Source organism: Lynx rufus, unplaced genomic scaffold (assembly GCF_022079265.1).
Source record: "Lynx rufus isolate CCGP_SWC_20201006 ecotype Redwood Valley unplaced genomic scaffold, mLynRuf1.p SCAF_9, whole genome shotgun sequence".
NCBI classification, from domain to species: Eukaryota; Metazoa; Chordata; class Mammalia; order Carnivora; family Felidae; genus Lynx; species Lynx rufus.
The window spans coordinates 60,403,730-60,428,471 of record NW_025814897.1 but is presented as its reverse complement, the minus strand read 5'-3'; the positions used below and the strand labels follow the sequence as shown (position 1 = coordinate 60,428,471).

The window sequence follows — 24,742 nt, the reverse complement described above, 5'->3', positions numbered from 1 at the left end:
TCATATCTACTCAATTCTACACAAGTTGCCTAAGTACCCATTTATAAAGTATAACTCAAATCACATAATCCGGTAATTGAGTCTGATAAATGCTAGGGAGCAAAATAAGGGAGGAAAAGACAAAAGAGTTCTAGGAATAAGGACAGAAGGATGCCATTTTTAAATACGGTTGTCAAGGAAGACATCACTGAGAATAGGACATATGAACAAACTGAAAAGGTTAGATAGCAAGCCATGTAGCTATCTGGGGGGTGGGGGGGAAGAGCATTTTAATATTCAAAGTAAAGTAAACAGCAAAAGTCCTGAGGAAGGAGTGTGCTTGATATGTTTAGGAACAGCAAGGAAATTAGTAGGGCTGGAGCACAATGAGCAAGGAGGGAAAGTAACAGTAGATGAGATGGGCATCCCCAGTTGTGCATGACCTCATGGGGCATTGTGAGGATTATGAATGAAAATGAATGAAGTATTGATACATACTACAACACAGATAAGCCTTGAAAACATGCTAAGTGACATAGGCCTGACACAATAGATCACCATATTATATGATTCTGTTTATATGGAACACCCACAAGAGGCAAATCCAGAGGTAGGAAACAGATTAGTAGAAGTTGCCAGGGGCTAGGGAAGGAGGCTTCCTCCTCCTTTCCATAGTTTATATCCAACATCCAAGCAGCCTGTCATTCAACCACTACAACAATCTCCTTAGGCTAACCTCCAACCTCTTCTCACACCAAAACACTCTATCACCAGAAACAAGAACCATCCTTCTCATCCTAGCATTTTGATGCTATTTTCCTTCCAGGAACCTACAAGGGCTTCCTACCTCTGCGACATGCCAGCTTTCACCTACTATCTCCCCTCCCTCAGCTATAGCCATCTCTCCATATACCAAACCATAATGTATTTGTTCCATCAGAACAAACTTATTTGATACACACTGCATAAAACCTATTCCTGTCTCTGATCTGACAGGCTATTCTTCCCAAATGGAAAGCCTGTCCATAAACTTCTTTTTTAAGAAACCAAATCTATGTCCCATTTCTATCCTTACCTCTTCTGTGAATTGCCTTAAAGATCTGAGATTAGAATTTTGTCTCACCATTCACTGAAAAGACTCTCCACCTGCTTATTACATACTTTAAACTGAATGAACATCCTGACACATTTTTGTGTTTGTCCTAAACCAACATGACTGAACACTGAGTAAAGATTATTACAACAATGTGTGTGTAATAAAAAGGTGATTAAATCTTTTCTACATGGCTTAGACTGTAAGATATTTGAGGGCACAGATCACACCTGTTCCCTTACAATCTCTACTTTAGTGCCCTTCTATTTACAACAAACTACAAAAACTCCCTTCCCCCACCTCAAGTGAAATCAAGTGAGGGATGCACAAACAATAACTGCCTAAGATTCTTCTCTCAGTACTCTGGGCAGAAGTTTTTCTACCTACCTCATCTTTGCTGGTATACTCTACTATTTCTGTGCACAGGTTGCTGCATTTGATCGTTCCCAGGTTCTGCTGGTTGCTCTTCCGATTACAGGAATCTTTGTAGAGCATGTACGGGGTACCTGTCTCTGTCTGAGACTCAATGATGGCATACCAAAGCTGCTGAGCTTTTACAACTTTGCGGACACGACCCTGTTTCTCATAACTGAAAGGCAAAGCTAATATTATTTTAATATTCCTTAAGAAAATCTTTATTGCAGACAACTTGAAGACACTAAAATATAAAATTACAAAAACTCTTAAATTGTTTACTATGTTTTGCTAAAAGGGTGGGAGTCGGGGGAAGGAATATGATCTTTATTTTACTATAGCTAAAGCCACAGAGGAAAATCAGACAGCTCTGGACCTATTTGAATATACCCCAATTCCACTAAATCAACAAAACCCTTCATAAGGAAAAGGAATAACACCTCAAGTGGTCAAATCTCCTACTATTGTACTATTATTTAATAAACTCTTGACATGTGTCCTAACTGTTCTTGATTCCTGGGTGCAATATAAAGCATAACTTTTTTTTCTTTTTTTGTCAAATGTACTGACAAAAATAATACTCTCTGTCTTAATTTTTATAAGGATCAGTTAAAAACCTCTTTATAACTCCCAAAGTTTTAAGAAAGAAGATAGAAACTCAATTTTGGTGAAGATTCAGATAGCAAATCTGACCAAAATATATTATTAATCACATTCTCTACTGGATGCTTCTGAAGATTCCTAGAAACTGGCTAATGATTGATGATATTTTGACACTTGGATTCCCCAAATAAAAGAAACATACGGTTAAAAATGATTACTTTCATATTTTTCCCATACCTTTCATATAGCTTCTCAAATTCCTCTCCCCAAACCTCATCCAGACCAGGACATTCATTTGGACACATCAAAGACCAGTCCTACAAAGGGAAGAACCCATACGAACTTCAAATAACCAACCACACATAGTCCATTAGGAACACTGCAAGGGACAGGGTGACTTCTATAGACTCTCTTGGAAATCTGCTACAGAAATGATCATTTTGGACTCGGGCTCAAACATCTAATTCTACCTGTTTATACATGATCTTTTAAGCATTTAGGTCCGATAGCATCTACTTTAGAAAATAAAAATCCAAGGGGTGCCTGGGTGGCTCAGTCGGTTAAAGCCGACTTCGGCTCAGGTCATGATCTCACAGCTCTTGAATTTGAGTCCTACATCAGGCTCTGTACCGACAGCTCAGAGCCTGGTGCCTGCTTCAGATTCCGTGGCTCCCTTTCTCTCTGCCCCTCCTCTACCCTTCCCCTACTCACACCCTCTCTCTCCTTCAAAAATAAATAAACATTAAAAAAAATTTTTTTTAAAGAAAACAAAAATCCAAGAAGGTAGGAATGGCATCTCTTAACTTGCTTAAAATTCTTCCATAGCATAACATGCAGGTGGGCTCTCCCCAAGCATGATTTAAGATGACAAAAAAGAAAACTGATATGAATAAAGTTGTTCTTACCAACAGGTACCTATTTCTCACCTGATTAGTCTCCACTCGTTTCATGAAGAGATCCGGAATCCAAAGGGCAAAGAAAAGGTCTCTGGCACGCTGTTCTTCCTTTCCTGTGTTCTTCTTTAAATCAAGAAACTCAAAAATGTCTAAATGCCAAGGCTCCAGATAAATAGCAAATGCCCCAGGTCGCTAAAGGCAAATACATCATCATTCTTTTCAAAATCAGAATGAAACAAAGAAACTTCATATTTTCCAAGGCACTTTTATAATATCTCCTTGGATCTTCATTACAAGTAAGGAATTAAATGACCTAATACAAATAAAAGTACTATAAATATAAGTACTAGTATTTTTCTTATAATTCTAGGAGTGAAAAAGAGCAATTGATAAGAAAGAACAAGAAAGATGAAATAACTTGTCCAGAGTGACACAGTGAACTACAGACGGAGCTTCTTTCAGTTGTCATCCAGCTACTTTACATTATATGACACGTATGCAAACCCCAAAGAAAATCGCTTTAATTCTGACAATTATAAATTGTGCTCTTACCAAAGATCAAAAAAGTGATGTCTTATATCAAGATCTCCACAGATTGTTTTTAAAGTCCATCAAAGGAAATTCATCAACTACCAGGTAATTAGTGTGTCTACATATATGTAAGAGGCAGCCTCAAGTGGCAAACTATCCTGCTGATAACACTGGGCAAACAATCCAATTCTCTCAATTCTACTTCTCCCTCTGTGAAACAGGCAGAGTTTTGTTTTTGTTAAACAACAAAAACAACAAAAAAAACCCCTACAGGACTATTACAACTCCTATGCAAGATTAAGTATCAATATAAGTTACAATTTTAGAAATTCTTTGCCAATAAACTGTCATATAAAAAAAGTTGACTGGGGGCACCTGGCTGGCTCACTCAGTAGAGCATGCTACTCTTGATCTCAGGGTCATGAGTTCAAGCCTCACACTGAGTGTGGAGCCCACTTAAAAAATAAAATAAAAATAATAAAAAGCTGACTAGATCATTTGCTGCCTGGAGCCAAAGGTAAAGTATGTATGGGTGGGAGTGATGGGGTGATTAATCAAAGGTGCTTGAGGAAACATTTTGGAGTAATGGAAATGTTCTATATCTTGATTGGTATAGTGATTACATAAGTATACACGTTTGTCAAAACGCATCAAACTGTACATTTAAAGTGTGTGCATTTTTGAAGTAAATTACACCTCATTAAACTGATTTTGAAAGTAAAAAAAAAGCAAAGTAATTACAAATATACACGCTAAATCACCTTATTTTAAGCATTCATGGTTAAAGATTTTTAGTCCTAATTTCCAAGACTCCAAGTAACAGAGCATACCTTGTTTCCACCTTGATCCACATATCGAGCTGTGTTGTTATATACTCTCAGCATTGGCACAAGGCCATTGGAATTGCCATTAGTCTGAAAGAGAGACCAAGAATAAAGGCATCTGGAGGAGAAAAGTGGGACTAAGTAAGCATGGAAAAGAACAAATTGGCTCAACAGTGAATATGTTACAAGAGCTCTCCCAGTCTATATAAAGTTTTATCTGCTTTCCATCTCTCCCTTTATAAACAGAATACCCAATATAAAATAAACAAAATATTGTTTTCCCCTAATTGTTGTTTTAATGTTCTTGTTGCATCTCTAATTTACAATTACAAGTCAAAAGAATCTGAAACGAGGGTAGCTGAACTTAACCTCCATACCTTATAATGGTCATTATATAAAGATATATTTTGAGTAGAATAAAAACACAACTACAGTGTCTTTTTCCCAAAAGGCAACTTACAGTAAGAATTATACACAGTGGATAAATGAAGACAATAAAGATATATGGAGATTCTCAACAATAAATGGATTCTAGAATGAAGATAAGAAAACACAAAGACTCCTAAAAGATACCTCATCAAATTTTTAAAATAATCCTTCTAACTCTAAGGTAAGCCTTTAAACAGACTAGAAAAATAAGTGAGCAATGGCTCACCCTATTATTGTGTGTTAAGTGCTCCAAAACACTATGTAATAGAATAGTTTCCTTCTGGACTCCCTAACTTTCTTCTGTAGGGTCAGATATTTTCTTCACATTAAGGTGAGGAAACAAACCCAGAGATGTAAAATAACTTATGCTAGGCTGCATTACTACTAAGTAGAGGAGATAGGATTTAAATCCAGGTCTTTCTTATCCAATATCTTCATCTTGACTCCCAATGAATAATGAACTAGCAAAGGGCTAAATTTACATCATAAAGAGCCAACTTGTAAAACATGAATCCTGGCTCTACTACATGTTAAGTGACTGATCTCTGGAAGTAATTTAATTTTCTAAGCCTCAGATTCCTCACTTGTAAAATGAAGATGATATTGCCTTTAATCACAAAGTTATTGTAAAGAGTAAAGTTCCTACCATGTGTCTCTAATGGTACTCATATCGTATGGCTTGTAGCAAGGATTAAATGAGTAACTCAGTTAAACTTTTATAACAAATTTAGCATATAATAAGCAATCAATAAATGATAGCTGCTGTTATTATCGCACCAAATCCAAATTCCAAAATCTGAGCCAAAAAAATCCGACAGATCATCTAATCTAAACCAGAAGCTAGAAATAGTGAAATGACTCCCTCCAAGTCACACAGCCAGTTAGCACTTAACAGAGACCCAGGTCTCCCAAGCTCCAGCGTATGCCCTCTCAACGATAAGCCTGGCTGCTTATCTTTTTACCCTACAATCTTTTAGTCATAAAACAGAAGCTTACCCCAGCAATGTAGCTGCCAGTAGCTCGAATACAACTCACAGCGACACCAATTCCACCAGCAGACTTGGAAATCAATGCACACTGCTTTAGAGTGTCATAAATGCCTTCAATACTATCATCTTTCATACTCAGAAGGAAGCAGCTACAGGGGAAAAAAAAGTCACAATTCAGCAAGGAAATGAAACAAAGCAGAGAAACAACACTGACTATACACCCCCAAAACAGTAAGTTGGGCAAATAAGATTTGAAGTTTACAAAATTCCTAGTTATTTTAGAAAAAAAATTAAAAAAACTTTTACTGGATATGACACAAGACATATCAACATATCCTATTATTTTAAAAATATCTTGCTGCCTATCCCAGATGTTAAGCCTAGAAGGAAGTCTTACAATAAAGTCAAAAATATTAACTCACATGTTTATCAGACTGCAGATGTGCCTTAACACATTTTCTCCTGCAAATTCCTAAGCATAGATCAATAATAGGTCTTTCCAACCTATTAGTAAGCCAAGAAAAATTTATGAAATAAAAAAACATCTATCCAATGGTCAATTCTCTGACAGGTCCTCCAAAAGTTAGCTGCTTTACAGTCTTTTGGAAGACAACCCCTCCAACTAGTGCTTTGGATCTCATCCTGCTCCCTACCTCAGGAACTTTACTTACTCTACCAAGGATCCCTTCACTATCTTGAATATACATCCACTCAAATGAATTCTATCCATTGACTTTTTCCATTAAATATGACAACATTCAAAAAGATACAGAGAATATGACATATACTTTGTACTTATCACCTACATCAAGAAAACCGACACTACATATATAGTCTAATTGCAATCCCATACCATTTCCATGCATTTCTACCTTCTAAAAACATTTATATACATTCTACATTTTTAAATTTCATTTATCCTTCTGCAACTTGCTTTAACTCAATATTGTTCATTCCTACTGGTACATGTCACTAGTTAGTTTACTTTCTTTGCTATAAGTTGTTCCACTGTATGGCTATTCCAATACATTTGTCCATTTGCCTGTAGATGGGCATTTGGATTTTCCAATTTGTTTTCTATTCTACACAATGTTGCTGTGGAAATTCTGGAACATATCTCCTGGGGCTTAGGTGTAAGGATTTTTGTAGAAAATAAACCCACAACAGGAAATGCTAGGTCAAAAGATATGCATTATGTTCCACTATACTAAAGATTGTCCAAAGTGGATGGGTAAGTATACTCACTTAGCAATGTATGAGAGTTCCCTATGTTCTACATTCTTACCAACACTTGGTATTACCAGCCTTTTAATTTTTATCAGTCTGATAGGCATGAAATATCTCATTATGTTAACTTTCATTTTCCTCATTACTAGCAAAGTTTATTTATCACCTCACATGTTTACTGGCCAGTCAAGTTTCTTCTGTGAATTATTTTATCCTTTGCCCATGTTTCTATTTAGTTTTAGGTCTTTTTCTTTTTTTTTTTATTTCTTTTTAATGTTTGTTTATTTTTGCAGAGATAGGAGAGACACAGTGTGAGCAGGGGAGGGGCAGTGAGAAGGAGACACAGAATCCGAAGCAGGCTCAAGGCTCTGAGCTATCAGCACAGAGCCTGAAATAGGGCTCGAACCCACAAACCATGAGATCATAACCTGAGCCAAAGTCGAACGCTTAATTGACTGAGCTGCCCAGGTGCTTCCCCAACTTTTTAAAAATTTTTTTAATGTTTGGGGTACCTGGGTGACTCAGTCAGTTCAGCGTCCAACTTCAGCTCAGGTCATGATCTCACGGTTCATGGGTTCGAGCCCTGCGTCAGGCTCTGTGCTGACAGCTCAGAGCCTGGAGCCTGCTTCAGTTTCTGTGTTTCCCTCTCTCTGCCCCTCCCCCACTCTCAATCTGTTTCTCTCTCAAAAATAAACAAATATTTTTTGATTTTTAAATTTTTTAAATGCTTATTTATTTTTGAGGGAGAGAGAGAGAGAGCAAGTGAACACATGAGCATGGGAAGGGCAGGGAGAAGGGGAGACGGAGAATCCCAAGCAGACTCCACACTGTCAGCACAGAGCCTGATGCAGGCCTCAAACTAACCAAACATGATCATGACCTGAGCTGAAATCAAGAGTCAGACACCTAACTGACAGAGCCACCCAGGAGACCGTCTTTTTCTTGTAATCCCTTGATAGTTAACATACACTGCCAATATCTTCTGTCAGGTTGAAACTTGTTTTTCCATTTTGTTTTTGGTTCACATTAGTTTTTAATTTTAATGTAGTCAATTTTTCCTTTATGATGTTTTATCTAGTATACCTACTTTAAGAAATCTTTCATCATTCTGAGATCACATATAATCTCCCATTAAGATGCATGATGAAGTATTAAGAGTCATGATGTCTACAACTTACTTTCAAAAAAATCAAAAAATTTTTAAAAATTTTAAAGGTAAAAAATACATACATATACATATGATAAAATGGTAATAGTTTTTTTATCTAGGCAGAGGTGAGTGTATAGACATTTACTGTCCTTCCTTCAAACTTTTCTGAATATTTGGGGCGCCTGGGTGACGCAGTCGGTTAAGCGTCCGACTTCAGCCAGGTCACGATCTCGCGGTCCGTGAGTTCAAGCCCCGCGTCAGGCTCTGGGCTGATGGCTCGGAGCCTGGAGCCTGTTTCCGATTCTGTGTCTCCCTCTCTCTCTGCCCCTCCCCCGTTCATGCTCTGTCTCTCTCTGTCCCAAAAATAAATAAACGTTGAAAAAAAAAAATTAAAAAAAAAAAAAACTTTTCTGAATATTTGAAACTCATAGTAAAAAGTAGGAAGAAAAATATTTATCTATTTTCTCTAATGTTCTAAAAGATTTTACTTTCACATTTAGATTTTTTTTTAACCTATTTCTGTATATGGAATGAAAACGGGAAATCTAATTTTCCCCCATAGGATAACCAATTTCCCTAGCACCGTTTCCCCCAGTGAAATGCAGTAACACCTCAATTATACATCAAGTTCCCTTATAAGCCTGAATCTCTTTCTGGGCTCTCTGTTATATTCCTGTGGTTTACTTATCTCAGGGTAAATACCACACTGTCTTAATTGCCATAGCATTAGAGTAGTCTTGAAATCTGGTAGGGCTTTTTCTTCAAAACCTGCTATTGCTATTTATGTTAGTTTCCTGTGGCTGCCCTAAAAAATTACCACCAACTTGCTGGGTTGAAACAGTTCTGGAGGCCAGAAGTTTAACATAAGTTTCACTGGGCCAGAATCAAGAACACTCCCTCCAGAGGCTCTAGGGGAAATATTCGCTGCCTCTTTCAGCTTCTGGTAGCCCCTTTGCTTATAGCCACATCACTCCAATTTCTGCCTTGATCTTCACATTGCCTCCTCTCTTTTGTATGTATCTTATCCCCCTCAGCCTTTCTCTTATAAAGATACTTCTGATCGGATTTAGGGACCACTTGGATAATTCAGGACAACCTCCTATGTCAAGATCCTTCTTAATCATATTTACAAAGATCATTTTTCCTTATAAATTAACATTTACAGGTTCCAGGGATTAGGACCTGGTATTTTTGAAAAGCCTACTAAATTGTTCTTAGTCTTTTGCTCTTCTGAATAAATTTTGGAATCAGCATGTTGACATTTTGACTGGATCCATAAATTGAGAAAAATTGACATCTTTATAATATTAAATCCATTTATGATATAAAATCACTCTCCATTGTTTTAATGTCCCTCAATTATGTTTTAGAATTTTCTCCTTAAAAGTCTTACACATCTTTTATTAGATCTATTCCTAGGTACCTTCCAGTATTATAAATGATACACGTTAAAAGTTAATCTTCTAAGGGCTAAAATAGGAAACTTCATTAATTAATATTGAACTTATATCTAGATCCTTTGTCAGAATCTCTTTTTAATTCTGATCATTTATCTGTAGATGCTCTTGAATTTCCTATGTAAAAATCATACTATCAGTGAATCACTACAGCTTTGTTCCCTCATTTGCATTAATTTGTATGTGATTAACTGCCTTGTTTCTTCAGGTCAAGGTTTACTTCCCTAATCAAAACCATTTCAGAACATTAAAAGCAAACATACAGGGCACTTACCTAGAAAGCTGTGGGCGGTTGGTACCAGCATTGAAGAGAGTGGGAGAGGCATGGGTAAACCACTTCTCAGAAAGAAGATTATATGTTTCAATAGCAGCATCAATATCTTCTTCATGAATCCCCACAGATACCCTCATCAACATATGCTGTGGTCTTTCAGCCACTAAAAACAAAAGGAGTTTCACATGATGGGACATGTCAGAAAAACTAGGCTGAGACATGTACTGGAATCAAAACAGGAACACCAAAGACAATTTAAAAAACTTTATACCAATAAGCACCAACAATTAATCATAAACCAAATCTAAAGTTAAAAATGTTAGTGCTCACTATCAACAATAGCCAAAGTATGGAAAGAGCCCAAATGTCCATCAATGGATGAATGGATAAAGAAAATGTAGTGTATACACACACACACACACACACACACACACACACACACACACACACACAATGGAGTATTACTCAGCAATCAAAAAGAATGAAACCTTGCCATTTGCAACTACATGGATGGAACTGGAGGGTATTATGCTAAGTGAAATTAGTCAGCAAAAGACAAAAATCATATGACTTCACTCATATGAGGACTTTAAGAGACAAAGCAGATGAACATAAGGGAAGGGAAACAAAATATAAAAACAGGGAGGGTGACAAAACCAGAAGAGACTCATAAATATGGAGAACAGAGGGTTACTGGAGGGGGTGTGGGGGGGGGGGATGGGCTAAATGGGTAAGGGGCACTAAGGAATCTACTCCTGAAATCATTGTTGCACTGTATGCTAACTAATTTGGGTGTAAATTAAAAAAAAAAAAAAAAATTATGGGGCGCCTGGGTGGCGCAGTCGGTTAAGCGTCCGACTTCAGCCAGGTCACGATCTCGCGGTCCGTGAGTTCGAGCCCCGCGTCAGGCTCTGGGCTGATGGCTCAGAGCCTGGAGCCTGTTTCCAATTCTGTGTCTCCCTCTCTCTCTGCCCCTCCCCCGTTCATGCTCTGTCTCTCTCTGTCCCAAAAATAAATAAACGTTAAAAAAATTAAAAAAAAAAAAAATTAAATAAATAAATAAATAAATAAATAAATAAGAACTACCCTATAACCCAGTAATTGCAGTACTAGATATTTATCCAAGGGATACAGGTATGCTGTTTCGAAGGGGCTCATGCATCCCAATGTTTATAGTAGTGCTATTGACAATAGGCAAAGTATGGAAACAGCCCAAATGTCCATCAACAGAAGAATGGATAAAGAATATGTGTGTATGTGTGTGTGTGTGTGTGTGTGTGTGTGTGTATGTATGTGTATATATATATGTATATATGTATATATGTATATATGTATACATATATATATATATATGTATATATGTATGTGTATATATATATGTGTATATATATATGTATATATGTATATATGTATATATGTATGTATACATATATATATATGTATATATGTATGTGTATATATATATGTGTATATATATATGTGTATATATATATGTATATATGTATATATGTATATATGTATACATATATATATACACATACATATGGCGGATGAAATCTTGCCATCTGCAACTATGTGGAACTAGAGGGTATTATGCTAAGCAAAATTAATCAGAGAAAGACAAATATCATATGACTTCACTCATATGAGGAATTTAAGATACAAAACAGATGAACATAAGGGAAGGGAAGCAAAAATAATATAAAAACAGGGAGGGGGACAAAACATAAGAGACTCTTAAATATAGAGAACAAACAAAGAGTTGCTGGAGGGGTTACAGGAGGGAAGGATGAGCTAAACAGGTAAGGGGCATTAGGAATCTATTCCTGAAATCATTGCTGTAGTATATGCTAACTAAGATGTAAATTAAAAAATAATTAATTTTAAAAAACTAAAAAAAAAAAATGTTAGTGCTCAAATAGAAATGTTAAGGCTAATAGCTCAAAGGTCTATATTCAATATAATAAACAGAAAATATAACAAACATGTTCATTTCTCACCTTTTCCATTGATCTTCAACAAATAGGACCGCTCCAGAGTCTAGAAAAAGCAAAGCAACCAAAAAACTTCCAGAGCACAGTTTTTAAAGACACAATACAGCTTTCCCAATAAGGCAATCTATTGAAATATTCTCAGTTTTTGTATTATTTTAAATGAGAATAACAGCATATATACTTTTACTAGCTTCAGTCTGGAACATTATCAATTGGCCATCTGTTTTGGAAAAGACTACATGAAAACTTCTAGAAAAAGCCAGCTCTATATTAATGTGTAAAATGTTAAATGCAGAAGTCGTGGTATTCACCGTCATCATCATCATTATGGTTAATACTTACAAAGTGCTGTTGTAAAGCTAGGCACTGATGTAAGCAATACACACACACACAGAGTCATTTAATTCTCAAGAGAATTTATTGTTGAAATTTTATTATCATTATCCCCATTCGAAAGGTGAGGAAATAAGCACAGAGAGATTAAGTAACCAGCTAAAAAAAAAAAAAAAAATTAACCAGCTAAATAAGAGAGCAGAGATTTGAACCCAGACGGCCTGACATTCACGTTCTCAATCATTGCACAATACTGTTTATCAACACAAAAGTACCTTAAAATGCACTTTGTACATGGTAGGGATTCAATAAATAGTTGTTACATAAATAGAATAATACGGAGTAATTCTAGCCAAGTATCTACATATCTCTTTAAGTAATCCACAAGTAATACCTGTAAAATTCAAAAACTGCAAGTGGATTAAGCTATCTTTCCTGAATTCAAACAACCATTGCCACCCTAACCTAATCCCCCAGGTCCATCCCAACTCCCAAAACTTATTGCTTTTATAATTGTATCATTAAAACACAAACAAAAACCTGTGTTTGCTGATTTAATGAGGAATTCCCACTTATTTAAAACCCATTATTTACCTTAAATCCAAAGTAATTATAAGAGAAATCTCGGTCATAGATAATGGCAGAATTCAGGCGCTAATAGAGGTTAAAAAACAAACAAACAAACAAAAAACCATAATTAAGATAATTAGATTTTCACAAAATCTGATTTCTTTCAGCCCTGAAACTAAAACTGACATAGGATACAAAGGAAGAACACTAAGTATTGTTGTAGACTAGAAATTTATATCTAACATTAGGAAAGTAAAACAGTATATAGAGTATCTTGATTAAGTTTAAAAACATGTATATTAAAAGACTAAAAGAGAACATGTAAGCTGTACATAAGTAAAAATATAAATGGGATTTTCCAAACTTCCCCTATTATATTTACAGTTAATCTGTAATTAAAGAAGGAAAGAACATAAGCATAAAAGAGACATTATCATCCTTAAACATGTTTTTAGACTACCTGTTAATTTAAAGGTATTAGTACCACATATTTACTACTACATATTTTTATTTCAAAATTAGCCCATTTTAAACCGCACATAACAGTTTAATAAAGAACGACAGAGGGTAGGATTACATCAATTCTAAGGCTCTTCAAAATCCATGGTCCTTTAGCAGGTTTTAAATAAACTAGTGTCATGACAATGAGATTTATAGCAAAATTGGTCATTGTTACAGAGTTTTTCTTTGCTATAAAGCTGTTTAGAGGAAAACAAAAGCTACTAGGTACAAATAGTCATTTTGGATAGAAAAAAATGGAGTTATTATTGTTCTTCAAAACACAAAAGAGAAATGCTTTCTGTATAATGATCCATGCCCAAGAACTAGAAAAATCTATATGACACTCCTCCTTTACTCTTAAATGTTTAAGGGCATCTTTGTTGTCAAAGGCAGGTAGGTGCCTAGCCCAAGTAATGGGGAACTGAAATACTTGCTTATCAGTATTTATTTTATAAATATAGGTTTTTGCTGTTCTTTATTTTTGGGGTTTGGTTTGGTTTGGTTTGGTTTTTGAGAGAGAGAGCATGCATGAGAGGGGGGAGGAGCAGAGGAAGAAGAGAGCATCTTAAGCAGGCTCCATGCTCAGCGTGGAGCCCAAGGCAGGGCTGGATCCAACAACTGTGAGATCATGACCCGAGCTGAAATCAAGAGATGGATACAACCAACTGAGCCACCCATGTGCCCCTATTTTTGTTTTTAACCTGTCTTCAAGATTACACATATGAACAACACACAACAACTCAGTTTTCTCTCACTCTAACATCAGATACACATTTAGAGAGACAGTTGACTAATCATTCTATTACCAAAGGTAAAAACATGGTAAATAAATCCATGTACAAAAGGGCTGGCTAGACCTACACATCTTTCCCTTTTTTGTCCTGTGGGATCTAGTTAAGAAAGGGATTAAAACACAAGTGAACAACTTTTAAGTTGCTGAGCAAGATCTCTAAAGATTTTATGCTGGGAGTCAGTTTGGCAATGTCTACTAAATTTTTGAATGCACATACTCTTTGGCCAAGCAACTCCACTGAAGGGATTTATCTTACTGATATACTCATCTATGAGCGAAGCACCTACCATACAAGGATATTTGCTGCAGCAAGAAATGGAAAACAAATATTCATCACCAGAGCAATTCTTACATATATGTACAATGATAATAAATCTATAAACTGGAAAGCCATGCAGCTGTTAGAAAGAATAGGGTAAGTTCATAAATGTTGATATAAAACTATCTCCAGGATAAACTTAAAGTGAAAAAAGTATCAGCAAGAGCAGTATGCATAGTATACTACCACTAAAAGGAAAAACATATATGTACACGTACACACACACATACACATATATATTATAGAACAGCTCTAGAAAAATATGGTTAAAAATGATAAAACATTCTTGCTCTAGAAAACAGGATTCAGAGAAGGAGAATTACTTTTTACCTATACTGTTTATAATGTTTAAAGTTTTAAAAATATGCTTGTTGCTTTAAAAAAAAAAAAAAGGAATCCATAAAAAAATTTTCACCAGAAAAGCATTATACATACATCTTTATTGGCCAAAACAATATCCAGTGTTGACTTGGCCACCATGGGAGAGTGTTTGCCATTATGTGGATTTATGTAGTTGTAGAGATCTTCCATCACATCTAAAAAAAAAAATTTTTAATAAATAAATAAATATCAAAATCACTTAACAGCAAATTCAATCCTCAGATAACAGTCTAAGGGTTTTCAACCCTTTTTTTCATGCCACCCTATCTGACTGCCTAGCATAGAAAGTGCTCAATAAACGTATACATTTTGAATAAATATAGATTAATACCTCAGTAAAGGAAACATCTTCCAGAGTTAGAGTAAACATAGGCTCTTATAATGTGAAAAAGATTCCCCAGTGATTCTGATGACCAACCTCACTGAGAATTATTGGTTGAAAATACAGAAAAGCAGAAATTATTATCTCAATTGTTTTTTATCCCAACAGAATAGAAACTCAACTTTAAATTCATAATTTATCATCACAAGCATTTCATTTCTTTTTTTTTTTTTTTTTTTTTTTAAACGTTTTTTATTTATTTTCGGGACAGAGCGAGACAGAGCATGAACGGGGGAGGGGCAGAGAGAGAGGGAGACATAGAATCGGAAACAGGCTCCAGGCTCTGGGCCATCAGCCCAGAGCCCGACGCGGGGCTCGAACCCACGGACCATGAGATCGTGACCTGGCTGAAGTCGGACGCTTAACCGACTGCGCCACCCAGGCGCCCCAACAAGCATTTCATTTCTATAAACAGTTACCCCTCTCACTTTGTTCTTCAAGACATCACAGCAGATAGCAGAGTGTGGCTCTCTGCATTTACATATAAAACTTATATAAACACACACAATGCTGACATTTTGATTGGGATTATCTTGAATCTATAGAACAATTTTCGGAAAACTAATATATATACAATAAATCCAATGAAGAGGGTGATATTTGAGCCCCAAATAATAATAATCTGCAATTGAGCCAAAAGACTTGTACTCTCAGGCTACCAGCTGACTTTTCATATATCACTTTTTACACACTGAACAAATTATTTAACCTTCTTTTGCCCACATTCCCTGAGCTATAAAATGAGTGATGGAATGAAATGCTTGCTAATGGTGACAAAAGACATTTTGTTCAACCTAGAACTTGCCAATAAATATTACTCATTTTACCAACCAAACCACCACCAACCACTGATGGGCTTTAAAAAAAAAAAAAAAAAAAAAAAGAGAGAGAGAGAGAGAGAGAGAGAGAAGAAAAGGATCCACTGACTTTCTCATGCAGGTCAGCAGCATGGAGAAACAGAAGTTCCAGTCTCTTCTCTGCCACTAATACGCACACTTTTAAAGTAAGATGTAACTTTTGATATTTAAGGTTTCATTTTAGTAGCCTTATAAATTTTCTGAGAAACTTTTTCCTGGAGACTCACCACTGAACACTTTCTTTGTTTCTTTGTGCAAGTTGGAGACCGCAATCCTTGCTGCCAGGATGGCATAGTCAGGGTGCTTGGTAGTCAAGGTCGCAGCTGTTTCAGCAGCCAAAGTATCTAGTTCCACAGTGGTGACCCCACTGTATAAGCCCTGGATTACTTTCATGGTGATCTGAGCCTATAAAAACAAAACCAAGAATTACTTGAGCTTCTCCAAGAACCACTAGCCTCCTTAAAAGAGCAATGAATAAAGCCATCAAATTTGTTATCAAAACAAAATAGACAACTACCTTTCCTGAAAAATTATCTTTCAGAATAAACTATGGGAAACTTAGTAATAAGAACACATAAACCAATAGATCCACCAGACAATGCATACTACATTTGCTATGAAGAGGTGTCACCAAACAAACAGAAAATCCAAGTATAGCTTTTATAAAGATTAATAGTCTCACAGGAAAATAGCTAAAAACAAACCAGTGATTTTATAAGTATTTCCTCATCTTTCACTCAAATTCTCCCTCTGTGACCAGGGTTTGAGCTATATACTTACCCATTTCCCCCCAATTCTACCTAAGGACAAGTATGAGAAAACAAATGAATCAAACTTTAATCATTCCAATTAAAGGAGATAAAGGTATAAATTAGGGTTGAGGCAGACTCATCAAATAATTTAATGACTACCCTTTCTTTAGCACTTCACAAGTAGTCACAAAGTAGCTCAATTTTCATAATCTTCTCTGACATTTCAGTCACCATGTGAGATGGACATTATTACCATCACCACTCTACATGAGAAACTAAGGCTCAGGATACTGGGACTTGCCCACAGTTACTAAGTCTTCTGCTCCACATCCCATTCAACCTCACTGTATTTCACTGTTTTCAAGACCATACTGTAAGAGGTTCCCCTTTTTAAAACACACAATGCACAAGTTATTACCATATATTTTTAAGAAAAACAAATTCTAGGGGCGCCTGAGTGGCTCAGTCGGTTAAGTGTCTTGACTTCGGCTCAGGTCATGATCTCACGGTTCGTGAGTTCGAGCCCCGCGTCGGGCTCTGGGCTGACAGCTCAGAGCCTGGAGCCCGCTTCAGATTCTGTGTCTCCCTCTGTCTGCCCCTCCGCTGCTTACACTGTCTCTCGCATTCTCTCAAAAATAAGTAAACATTAAAAACAAAATAAAGAAAAGGAAAGAAAAAACAAATTCTAAGTTGTATATATGTGGGTGTTGACTGAATCTTTAAGACACCTTAATCCAACAGAAAATCAATGCACTTCCCAGTTAACCAAAGCATGCCCCCTTCAAAAAAAGTGTGTGTGTGTGTGTGTGTGTGTGTGTGTGTGTGTATCACTAGTTTATAATCAATTCTACTTATATTATACCTAAGCCCAAGTTGCTCCTGATCACTTTCTTCTCAGATCCAAGATATAAGTTATGTTCAGTAAAAGAGTAGTGAAGTCTTCTGAATAGCTTCTGGTGCTACATGGCAAGTAATCAGAACTCAGGATAAAACAACAAGTCACTTGTACATCTCACTCCCCTGTCTTTGGAACTTTCTTATCTCTAAACCAGGAAGATGAAATAGTTTGATCTCTCAGATTCATTCCAACTCTAATATTCAACTATTCTTTTTTTTTTTTTTTAACGTTTATTTATTTTTGAGACAGAGAGAGACAGAGCATGAATGGGGGAGGGTCACAGAGAGAGGGGGAAACAGGCTCCAGGCTTCGAGCTGTCAGCACAGAGCCCGACGCGGGGCTCAAACCCACGGACCGTGAGATCATGACCTGAGCCGAAGTCGGACGCTTAACCGACCAAGCCACCCAGGCGCCCCAAATATTCAACTATTCTAATTATTATTTAGAATTCCTAAATATAAAAACAAATGTAAAATATAAGTATATTTTACTTACATTCCTATTTATTTATAATATTATTTATATTGTTAAATATAAAAGAATTTATAATATGCATGTTCTAAGGTTATTTAAAATTATTTTCTTTTGAACATTTTGGTCAATTCAATATTTATCAAGTGTCTAATTACATATATGCCAAGCACTGTTGGATATCACAAGAATAAGACACAGCCCACCCTCGATTCTAGAGGAGGACAGAGACATATAACGAATTTCCATATCACGTAATTAATGCTATGAGGCCAGCACCAGCGCCACAACAGTACAGATAAAATGCCTAAATAAAGCTGGGGCAATATGAATGGGTTTGGAAAAAGGGTTCTTATAGATTCTATTTCAAAGATCATCTTGGAAGCTATGTGTAAGATGCATCTGAAGAGGGCAAGATTAGAGGAAGGCCAGGAGGACACCTAAAGTGACCACTACAGACAGCAATCCAGAGAAGAGTTGATAAGGGTCTAGAGTAGCTAAGTTACAAAAAATGAGAAAAACAGAAAAACTTGCTTATGAATAGTTCTCCTTAATTTAAATGTTGTCCATGAAATCCACTTTATATTACTTAAATGTATTCTTTCTACATAGATAACAAAAAAGCAAATTTCAAACCAGTTCCTATCCAAATGACCATAACTCCAAAAGAAGCTTTTCTACAGGCTTTTCCACTTATGAATACAACAATTTACTCAAGGAAGTCTTTCTAATTTGGGTCCTGTGAGTTCTTTCCAGAGAGTGAGTTCTGTGAGTTCTTTTCATAGTTCTCTGAAAAGAACTCACAGGACCCAGTTTTAGAAAGTAAGTTTTGTTTTGTTTTTGTTTTTTAGAAAATAAGCATTAAGCAATGAATTCACATTTTATATCCAATGCCATAACCAAAATATCAAACCAAAATATGTATCAAGTGAATGATAAGAGATAAGAGAGACTAGTAAAAAGAATCACATGAAACAAGGTTTAAATATAAACCATATTTACTTACAGGGTCAACAAAATCCATATTAAGTCCATAACATAGCTTCTGGATTCGAGACGTAATTTTGTCGAACATAACCCGCTCTTGGCGGCCATCTGAAGAATCAAACCATGCAATTCACGTTAGCACTTAATAACATAGCGATGTCAATCAAAGGTAATTAACACACGAATTTTGAATATTGATGAACATGAGATGCTATTTCACAGATAAAAAGTTCAGACCCCAACAGATTCATCAAAAAATTTTTTGTGTCTTCAAAAAGTAGGGATTTTATACTGAAAGTCTTCCCTTCTTCCTTTACATTAAAAATCAGTTGTATTCTTACAATAACTTCCCAAATGATGTTTCTCCCTTTATCCCAGATAGCAGTCAGAATTATTCTTTAAAACTTAAGTCGGGGTGCCTGGGTGGCTTAGTCGGTTGAGCATCAACTCTTGCTTTCAACTCAGGTCATGATCTCACCATTTATGGGATCAAGTCCCATGTCAGGCTCTTCTGCAATGGCAGTATGGAGCCTGCTTGGGATTCTCTCTCCCCCTCTCTCTCTGCCCTTCCCCCTGCTCGCTCTCTCTCTCTCTCTCTCAAAATAAATAAATAAACAAACAAAAAAACAAAAAGCTTTAGTCCAGGGATGCCTGGGTCGCTCAGTCGATTAAGCGTCTGACTTCAGCTCCTGTCATAATCTCTCGGTTCGTGAGTTCGAGCTCTGCACTGGCCTCTGCAATGGCAGCTCAGAGCTTGCTTTGGATTCTCTCTCTCCCTCTCTTTTTGCCCCTCACCTGATTGTGCGCTCTCTCTCTCAAAAATGAATAAATAAACGCTAAAAAAAAAAAAAAACACTTAAGTCAAAATCATGACATTATCCCCCCCAAATCTCCTCCAGAATAAAAGTCAAAATCATTACGAGTACAATCATTATAGTCCATAGAATCCTACACAATCCATCCTGTGTGCCCCCGCCCTTCCTTAACTTTACCTTCTTCTTTCCAACCTTCCTCACTTACTCAACCCTGGCAACCTTGGCCTCCTTGCTATCTATACTCTTTTAGGTATTTGGTCAATGCTATCTTCCCAGTGAGGCTTCTTTGATCACCCTATTTTTATTTTTTTTTAACATTTATTTATTTTTAAGACAGAGACAGAGCATGAGGAGGGGAGGGGCAGAGAGAGACGGAGACACAGAATCCAAAGCAGGCTCCAGGCCCTGAGCTGTCAGCACAGAGCCCGACGTGGGGCTCAAACCCACAAGCAGTGAGATCGTGACCTGAGCCAAAGTCGGACACCCAACTGACTGAGCCACCCAGGTGCCCCTGATCACCCTGTTTTTAAACTGCAATACCCCATGGGCACCTGGCTGGCTCAGTCAGTTAAGCGGCCAACTCTAGGTTTTTAGCTCAGGTCATGATCTCATGATTTGTGAGTTCAAGCCCTGTGTAAGGCTCTGCACTGTCAGTGTGGAGCCTGCTTACGATTCTCTCGCTCCTTCTCTCTGCTTCTCCCCCACTCCTGCTTGCTCTCTCTCAAAATAAATAAACTAAAAAAAATTTTTTTAACAAAAATAAATAAATAAATAAACTGCAATGCTCCAAACACAGCCTTGCTCTTCTTACCCCCCTCCTCCTTCTCTGCTTAGTTTTTCTCTACAGCACTTAGTACCATCTGACTTACTATGTACTTTATTTATGTATTTGTTTACCGTGTGAGCTCCCCACTCATCTGCTAGAATATAACTTCCAAAAGGAAAAAATATTTTTGCAAGTTTTATTTACCAATACACTGTCCAGTGCCCCAACCAAGAACCGAGGCCTAGCAAGGTACTCAAATATTTAGGAAATGTTAAATGATTTAAAACCTGTCCAACATCTTCATGATAAATTTGTCTTACATATTTATGATTTTGAATGTACTTCATACCATGTAAAGACATACTTCTATTTGTAATTCAAGACAATCTTCCAGAGGCTTCTTAGTTTTTGTTTTGCTTTTTCCAACCTCTTAGTTTTCATATTTCTGGGATATGGTAAGCAAATACATGTAGACCTTATCTAGTTAGTCCTTTTACGATTCTGTATTCAGAATATATCCTCTTTGTCCTTCCAGACAAAGTCCTATTATTCTTAGTTTAACTTCAATAGTAGTTCATCCAACCTTTATTTATTTACTCCTGTCAAGAATAGTAGATACATCCAATCACTAAATAGCTTGTCTTAGGCAAGCCACACAATATGACCAGACATTACAGATCTTCATTTACAGAATGAGGATAATTATTATACCTCTTCTTACTACATCAGTTTACTATAACAACAAAATGAGATTAGGTAAAAAAGTGCTTTTGTCTTAAAAGCTTTGGTATAACTACAATTATTATATCTCATTTTTTTTTTAAAAAGCTGCTCTTATTGGGAAAACACTGATCACAGTATATGATACAAAAGAGGCACGCAATAAATGTTAGTACCCCAAACTGATTCATTTGGTTTATCTTCTCTGTTCCCCATCCCCAATCCTTTTTAACTAGTAACTAAAGGGCAACATGTTAATTATATGTTTACACTTGGCCTTCTCATTCACATCTTTATGTTAAAACTTAGTTTAGTGGCTGACCCAAGGTAAGTTCTCAAATGTTGGATGAAGAATAAATTAAAATTAAGACACCACTACTAACCTTTCATCAATAAAACAGGATATTTTTTCTTCTGCACTAATATCTGAACACTATGACAGCCCTCTTTCCGACCACCATTGTGATCTCCTGTTCTGGCCAGATTCACATATGCAGTGTTTAACCCTGCAACAGAGTTAATTTACTGGCCCACACTGGGACTAGGCCCTCAATGCTCTACCAACTGGCTAACTAAGCAGACAGATGATCACAAAGCAATATTTGCAAACAGATTTCTGCAGCTGCCAAGTTAATCAGGAAACTGACAAAAAGTACAACAGCAATTATACCGACTCACCCTGGAAGGGGAAGTCTAAAGGCCCATTTTCTAGCCTATCATTCCACTTGGTCAGCTTTGCAACTCAGATGCTGACTTCATCACATCATTAATCCCTGCTTCTCACTGCCTACATTATCCTCTTCTCTCAAGGAAAATCTTCCTTAATTTGGCCCTCTATCACTTTTTCACCTGTTCCCTGTGAAAATAACATTAAGTTCCAATAGCGCCTCCCATTCCCACACCCACATCAATGCTTATACCATGGGACCTGCCCCAAGCACTCAAACTTACACTGACCTCTTCCTCTTCTGAAATCCTCTAGAATACTAATTGTCTGATGTCCTCTTGATTACAAACTTCTCTAATTCTCTCTTCAGGAAGACTTTGCTATACTGTAAGTTAACCAAGAATGTGCCTCTTCTACAAGGTATGATTTTCTATCCCCTCTACCTGGAATGTTTAACCCACAGATCTTCACACAGCTGGCTCTTAATACTACTCAGAGCTCAGCTCAAATGCTAGCTCCTGAGACTTTTCCCTGACTATCTAACCTAAGATTACCTTCTCAATCACCTTTATTACATTACTGTTTTACTATCATCATCTCCCTAATCATGATCTGAAGTTGACTGATTCTTATATTTACTTGTTTCTTACATATACATACCACTCTCACCCACACCAGAATGTAAATGCCATGAGAAAAGGGATTTACCTTGTTTGGTTCATTGCTGTAATCTCTATTACCTAAAACAGTTCCTGGCACAAAGAAGTACTAAATAAATGCTTTCTGAAAAACTGAATGAATGGCCTCCTACAGCCTTTACTTTACCTTTCAGAGTATCATATTTTATTATATTAAGTTCTTAAACATGTCTATCTTTGGGGCGCCCGGGTGGCTCAGTTGATGGAGAGTCTGACTCTTGATTTCGGGTCAGGTCGTGATCTCATGGTTCCTGAGACTGAGCCCTGGGTCAGGCTGTGTCTTGGGCTCTGTGCTGACTCTCTCCCTCGCTCTCTCTGCCTATCTCCAGCTCACGCTCGCTTGCTCTCAAAATAAATAAACTTAAAACAAAAATAATGAAAATAAATGTGTCTATCTTTATCAATTGATTGTAAGATCTTTGAAAACAGGAACCATGTCTGCCTACTCAGCCTTAATCTCAGTGCCCAGCAGAGTATCCACACAGACTTGCAAAATAATACAGTGGGCTGTAAAGGGAATTAAGAAGGAAGGGAGCAAATAGGGAGGGAGATAAGCAGGGAAAAGAGAGGGAGAGCTAGAGAACAGATTTGGAATAGAAGAGTGATTATCAGAGTACAAGTGGATGCTTTAAAAGGAATTATTTTGAAAAAAACATTTTCATTTCATGAATACACACACACACACACACACACACACACACAGACTGGCATGTTCTCAGTCATGATGTAAAATATAATTTTTACTATGGGTTACAACCCAATGTTTTGAAAACCCTATACTGCATTCCAAAGCACACTTTACAACTCAGTCAGCTACACTGCATTTATTGCAATGATTCTCAACTTTTATTCTTTAACCTTAATCTCCTTGAGGAATACAATACTCTCCCATTAGGAAAAAAAAAAAAAATAGCTGAAGACAGCAAGAGAAATACTCATCTACTATTTCCTTCTGTTACCTAGCAATTTTCATATGATTAATCCTATGTCCCTAACAATCCTAAGATCTCTGAAGATGGAGCTGCCTTCTTCCTCTATTATTTCCCTCACAGTGCTTAGCAAGATATAAGCACATTGAGTAAATAGAGTAGTACCCCCTTTGTGGCAGGGGATACATTCCAAGACCCCCAATGGATGCCTGAAATCACAGAAAGTATACTGGGCCTCATATATACTGTTTTTTCCTGTACATACAGACCTATGATAAAGTTTAATTTATAAATTAGGTACAGTAAAGATAAACAATAACTAATAATAAAATAAAACTATTATAACAATATACTATGATAAAAATTATGTGAATGTGGTCTCTCTCTCTCTCTCTCTCAAAATACCTTGTGGTACCAGGATGATGTCGGATGACAAAATGAATATATGATGGGATGAAATGAGGTGAAAGTCATAGGCATTGTGATGTAGAGTTAGGCTACTATTGACCTTTTGACAATACTCAGGAGAATCATCTGCTTCCAGATCACGGATGTCCGGGTAACTGAAACCGTGGAAAGCAAAACCCCGGATAAGTGGGGGAGGACTACTATACTAGTAGGTTGACTGCCAGCTGCCCTCCTGGATAATTACATTAAAATTAAAAAAACTACATAAGTCAGTCTGCTACTCACTGGCATGGCAAAAATGAGAGAGAAAAAGAAAAACCCTAAGGCCATAAAAGTCAAAAATAAAAGAAACCAAAGTACCACTTTGTATATTAACAAGCCCTGATAAATGCTACACTGGCAGAATCTAGCAGAGACTCATCTGGATCAAATTATGTTCTCTGAAGGAATGAGAAACAAAATAAGCCCTGCCTTTCAGAGCTTGTTGTAGGAAGTACCATCTAAACTACAGCATTTTAAAGTGGGCCCAAAGCTGAAAAATAAAACATAGAGGTGTTACCTACTCCAGTAATTTAGGTTCACAAGTTTTCAATTCCTATTTGTTACAGACTTACCATAAGGGGATCCTCATCCTC

General features: G+C 36.7%; 1 protein-coding gene across 1 annotated transcript in view; it reads right to left on the bottom strand.

The window, feature by feature from the left end:
- Positions 1 to 24,742, bottom strand: part of RRM1 (ribonucleotide reductase catalytic subunit M1) — a 37,441-nt gene that overhangs the window by 10,916 nt on the left and 1,783 nt on the right. Inside the window, exons 2-12 of the mRNA XM_047071107.1 lie at positions 19,124 to 19,212; positions 16,224 to 16,401; positions 14,812 to 14,912; positions 12,788 to 12,847; positions 11,867 to 11,906; positions 9,867 to 10,029; positions 5,766 to 5,907; positions 4,347 to 4,430; positions 3,016 to 3,177; positions 2,327 to 2,406; positions 1,460 to 1,661 (exon numbers count right to left, since the gene is read on the bottom strand). Coding sequence (XP_046927063.1) covers positions 1,460 to 1,661; positions 2,327 to 2,406; positions 3,016 to 3,177; positions 4,347 to 4,430; positions 5,766 to 5,907; positions 9,867 to 10,029; positions 11,867 to 11,906; positions 12,788 to 12,847; positions 14,812 to 14,912; positions 16,224 to 16,401; positions 19,124 to 19,212 — 1,301 coding nt within the window. The remainder of the gene's footprint in view (positions 1 to 1,459; positions 1,662 to 2,326; positions 2,407 to 3,015; positions 3,178 to 4,346; positions 4,431 to 5,765; positions 5,908 to 9,866; positions 10,030 to 11,866; positions 11,907 to 12,787; positions 12,848 to 14,811; positions 14,913 to 16,223; positions 16,402 to 19,123; positions 19,213 to 24,742) is intronic.